The following is a 4,987-nucleotide window of genomic DNA, read 5'->3' on the forward strand; positions in this document are numbered from 1 at the left end:
GTTTTTCTTTTTTAATAAATTTGCAAAAATTTCTACATTTGTTTTTTCTGTCAAGATGGGGTGCTGAGTGTACATTAATGAGAAATAAAATGAACTTTTTTGATTTTAGCAAATGGCTGCAATGAAACAAAGAGTAAAAAATTGAAAGGGGTCTGAATACTTTCCGTACCCACTGTGTATATATATATATATATATATATATATATATGTGTGTGTGTGTGTGTATATATATATATATATATATATATATATATATAGTAGAACAGTTACAGCCGTCTCAGACAGATGAGCTCACCCACAAACTGACATCAGGAAATTATTTTAAACTGTGGCCACAAAGTGATGAAAGTGAAACGTTGATTTAATATTTCTAACATTTTCTAGAACTGAAGGCAAAAATATTTGTTTTATTGAAAAATATGTTGTGCTCCTATAATACACGTTTCCATTAAAAAACATATTTAAAAGAGAGAAAATACACAAGGGTAAAGATTTAACTAAATCCAACAGACTTCATTTATAAAGCACTTTTCAAGATGTAAAGAATTGGAAAAACGACAGAATGCTGTTAATAAAACGAGGAGGAAAGAAGGTGAAGAAACCACAAAATATAAAGTTTTAACATCAAGAATAACACAAAAATAAGTTGTTATGACGATGCTTTGTTCAAATCCCGTTAGCCAGTTCTTAATTACACGTTAGTCAGTTTAAATCACATGTTGTTCAGGTTAAACAGGTTAAATACAGTGAGTCAGTTTGAGTCTGTTTAAGATAGTCTCCGTCACGTTGTTCTGTGTTTTAACACCGGCTGAAATGTTCCTGCTGGTGATGAACTCCACACAGAGGCTTTCAGTTCTTATTATAATGAAACTTAACCTTTGTGGAAAATAAAATAAATACAATTTGTTGGAATATTAGAATTATTTTTTTTTTTACTGTTGCTGGTTTTCTAAATTCAACTTTATTTGTGTATTTTCACCAATGAGGTGTTAGAAACGAGTGCATCGCCTGTAAAAATGTTCAGCCGGTGTTACTTAGCGGTGTTAGCTCGCACGGTGTTTCAGAGGGTTTCTGCTGATTTATCCTCAGTTACTAATGTAACACTAGTTCTAACGTGAGACACTGAGCGGCTGGTTCTATAACTGTGGCTAACTGACCGTGTGTCAGTCAGACTTCACTCCTGCAGACGACGTTATTGTCTTCAGCTCAACGAACACACTCATAACTCAACCATATTACATTCGTTTAACTTTTCGGGTATGTCGACAGTATAAATATCGCGCTGAGCCGTCAGCTGTGAATGTGTTTATTTTTTATTTTGGAAAAGCATTCAAAACATGTTGCGTTTTATAACCATTTTACAGTTTTTATAACATTTTATTTTATTTTTTACAATTTAACGTGAAGCTGTTGAAATAGACTTTATAGGTTTAAAGACAGCTCCAGAAGATGTGCAAGTGATTGGCGTCATTTATCCCATGTAGTCTGGTAATAAAAGACTGTACGATATGTTTCTTTCTTTATATATATTTATATATAATGTACAAATAAAATCTCCTCCAGCCTTGGTGGTGTTGTGTTTCAGAGTCCGACTTCCTGTCACCGTTAAGTGTCTGCAGACATCAGAGAGCAACAGGAACCAGTCAGTTTGTGTCAGTGCGGCTGTTTGTGAACGCGTTTTTAGCGAGAGAAGAAGAAGAAGAGTGTTGTCCTGTTTTTAATATTCCCTCACTGCCTCTCTCCTATGAGGAGGCGAGGAAAGGAAGAGAGGAGAGCGAATAAGGAGCTGAGCAGTGATCCGGCCGCCTGCTGTCTGTTCAGAGAGACGCACGCTGCTTCTTGATTGGCCGGCTTGGCTGTCAGTCAGTTGTGTGATTGGTTTGTGACTGCTGGTGTTTCTTCTGTAAACCTGTGTCGGCTCTCCTGATTGGCTGAATCAGTCTGTCCCAGCTCAGCCCTGTGATTGGCTGGTTTGGGTGAGGAGCTTTTAAGGTGGTTGTGTTGTTGTATTTAAGGATGACGGAGAGTGAAAGACACAAACACCTCCTTTTCTCTCTCTGTCTCCTCTCTCCTTCATAACATCCTCCTCTAACTGCCCCATAATCAATCTGAAGTTAAGAAGTAACCTCCAACATGTCACTCATGTTCATCACGCTGCTCTGTCGTCTACCACAGGTTCTTATTTACGCTCTTTAGAGCGGTTAAGCTCCGCCCCTTCTGGTGGACCGCCTACAGTCAACAGTGAGAGACAAATAGTTTTGATTCTGAAAGTGAAGCATGAACGCCACAAAAAATGCAAAATACTTGCCTGCTAATATATGTCTAGGGCTTTTATTGTGAAAGGTAAGAAGGAAGAAGTGGACCTAGTCTGCCCTTTCTTTCTTATAGAAGTCTATGAGAAAATGACTCTGCTTCTCTATTCTACTTTTAGTACACTACACTGTACAGTACACAGTCATCATCCTCCAGGTCAAAGCTTCATGTGTTAAAGCTGCATTCTCTCTAGTGTCCACCAGGGGGCGACTCCTCTGGTTGTATAGAAGTCTATGAGAAAATGACTCTACTTCTCTCTTGATTTATTACCTCAGTAAACATTGTAAACATGAGTTTATGGTCTCAATCTCTAGTTTCAAGTCTTCTTCAATACAGCATGATGTTCATTTAGTACATTATGGTCCATTTAGAGTCACACAGACCATAAAGCAGGGGATGCTTTAGGGCGGGGCTACACGGTGATTGACAGGTCTCTACCAGAGATGTATACGACGTCTCTACGTCACTCCTCCTCAGTCCAGATATGGTCACTTCCTGTTCACTGGTTGATAAATAAATGTTCCATTTCAAACGGGATGAAAAACAATATACATCTCTCTCCGGTCACACGTTGGTTCACCAGAAAGGGGGCGGAACTTCACCGCTCTACTACAGTTATAAACAAGCTGGAGGCGAAGAAGTATGTAATTATATATCTGAGAGCAACACTTTGAGTAGATCAGAGTGCAAGCAGGAGGTCCTTCAGAGAGATCCACACTCGTATTGTTCTCTTAAAATGATCTCACAAACGTTTAAGACAACAAGACCAGCAGCAGCTGTAATACCTGTTAACTGAAGCTGCTCGTCAGGCTGGTGACGGTGTTCTGCGTCGTTGTTTTCAAAGTCTCTAAAAAACAACCACAGAGTTATCAAACGTCTTCAAACGTCTCCCTCTTAAAGAGCTCTTCAACATCGTGGACGCTCGGCGTAAACGCAAAAAATATGAATGTTTTAAATAAGAAAACTTAACAGTTAAAGCCATCAGTGTGGATGAATGCTTCTCTGAACTATCCTGAGTCTGTTCACGTTACGGCACCTTCGTACATTACAACTCTTTTAGACAAAAGTGTGAAAACAAACCATTTGAAGTACAATAAATATAAATATTCAGTATTCATTCACAGGAGCAGCTTGTGTTCATGTGTCTCTGCTGCCACCCAGACTCACTCCTCCTCCTCATCATTATAAAGATTATCTACATGTGTGAACGTGTAGACGTCGACCTGTTCATCCACTCATCTTCTGTTCTTAGCAAACACACAGACACACTTTCTGTTATTTTCTTTGTATTTCCTCATGTTTACACTCAAACCAACATCATGACACTGTCGCACCTATTATTATTATTATTATGATTATGGATCCTTCTGTCATGTGTGGTTTGATGTGTGAACCTAACTAATGACACTAACATGTCTCTCCTTACTTTTGTTTTGTATTTGTATTGATCCTCACCTGCTGCTGTCACTTCTTCTCTTCTGCTCCTGTCTGCATGTTGATCTTCTCTCTGTTGCATGTTTTCCATATTTTGTTTATAATCCATATTCATTCATTCATTCTCATCTGCATGTCTTCATTTCTTCACGGCCTGTTTGTGTCTGTCCATCTCTTTGGTGTCCCCCTTCCCTCCGTCCTGCAACCTTTTCTCACTTCCTTCCCTCTTTTTTTCCCCCCTCCCCAACCTGTCCTGTGTTGCATCATGGGACATGTAGGCTTCTACGGTCTGGATGAGTCAGACCTGGACAAGGTGTTCCGGCTGCCCACCACCACCTTCATCGGAGGCTCAGAGAGCGTACTGCCGCTGAAGGAGATCATCCGCCGACTGGAGGTATGAATATCATGTGATATCGCAATGTTTGGGTGAAAGACGTCACCTGCGCAGGTGACTCAGGTGGATGACGCCACCTGCGCAGGTGACTCAGGTGGAAGACGTCACCTGCGCAGGTGACTCAGGTGATTCTGCTCTCCCTGTGTTGGTCAGATGTCCTACTGTCAGCACATCGGCGTGGAGTTCATGTTCATCAACGACTTGGAGCAGTGCCAGTGGATCAGACAGAAGTTTGAGACTCCAGGAGTGATGCAGTTCACTCTGGAGGAGAAGAGGACGCTGCTGGCTCGCATGGTCCGCTCCACCAGGTAAACCCCTGAACACACCTACATCCACCACATGGTCCGCTCCACCAGGTAAACCCCTGAACACACCTACATCCACCACATGGTCCGCTCCACCAGGTAAACCCCTGAACACACCTACGTTGTTGTAATATGTTGTTATCTGTGTGAGTGCAGGTTTGAGGAGTTCCTGCAGAAGAAGTGGTCTGCAGAGAAACGTTTTGGTCTGGAGGGCTGCGAGTCTCTGATCCCGGCTCTGAAAACCATCATTGATAAATCCTCTGAGAACGGGGTGGAGAACGTGATCATGGGCATGCCTCACAGGTAACACACACACCTCTATATATCTATATATATATCTACAGTTGTGTGAAAAAGTGTTTGCCCCCTTCCTGATTTCTTATTTTTTTGCATGTTTGTCACATTTAAATGTTTCAGATCATCAAACAAATTTAAATATTAGACAAAGATAACACAAGTAAACACAAAATGCAGTTTTCAAATGAAGGTTTTTTTTATTAAGGGGGAAAAAAATCCAAACCTACATGGCCCTGTGTGAAAA

At 40.7% G+C, this 4,987-nt stretch overlaps 1 protein-coding gene across 2 annotated transcripts; it reads left to right on the plus strand.

Moving 5' to 3' along the window:
• The first annotated feature begins 2,788 nt into the window (after window positions 1-2,788).
• LOC116379250 (2-oxoglutarate dehydrogenase, mitochondrial-like) lies at window positions 2,789-4,813 on the plus strand. Of its 2 annotated transcripts, none has more exons than XM_031841190.1 (3): window positions 2,789-4,141; window positions 4,295-4,449; window positions 4,603-4,810. In XM_031841190.1, the coding sequence occupies exons 1-3, from the start codon at window positions 3,806-3,808 to the stop codon at window positions 4,751-4,753; spliced, it is 642 nt and encodes a 213-aa protein (XP_031697050.1). In that variant the 5' UTR covers window positions 2,789-3,805; the 3' UTR covers window positions 4,754-4,810. The 2 variants fall into 2 exon arrangements, with proteins under 2 accessions (XP_031697050.1, XP_031697051.1); XM_031841191.1 differs by lacking the exon at window positions 2,789-4,141 and adding an exon at window positions 4,158-4,173 and having other exon boundaries at window positions 4,267-4,449; window positions 4,603-4,813.
• Window positions 4,814-4,987: the final 174 nt, after the last annotated feature.

This window comes from Anarrhichthys ocellatus, unplaced genomic scaffold, assembly GCF_004355925.1.
Source record: "Anarrhichthys ocellatus isolate YVR2014 unplaced genomic scaffold, GSC_Weel_1.0 scaffold3980, whole genome shotgun sequence".
Classification (NCBI taxonomy): domain Eukaryota; kingdom Metazoa; phylum Chordata; class Actinopteri; order Perciformes; family Anarhichadidae; genus Anarrhichthys; species Anarrhichthys ocellatus.

Excerpts from the sequence above, each read along its gene's own strand:
- LOC116379250 (XM_031841190.1), top strand. The coding sequence starts at position 3,806 with ATGTTGATCTTCTCTCTGTTGCATGTTTTCCATATTTTGTTTATAATC. Across the intron at positions 4,142-4,294 it reads AGATCATCCGCCGACTGGAG|ATGTCCTACTGTCAGCACAT; the intron begins GTATGAATATCA and ends TGTGTTGGTCAG. Across the intron at positions 4,450-4,602 it reads CGCATGGTCCGCTCCACCAG|GTTTGAGGAGTTCCTGCAGA; the intron begins GTAAACCCCTGA and ends GTGTGAGTGCAG.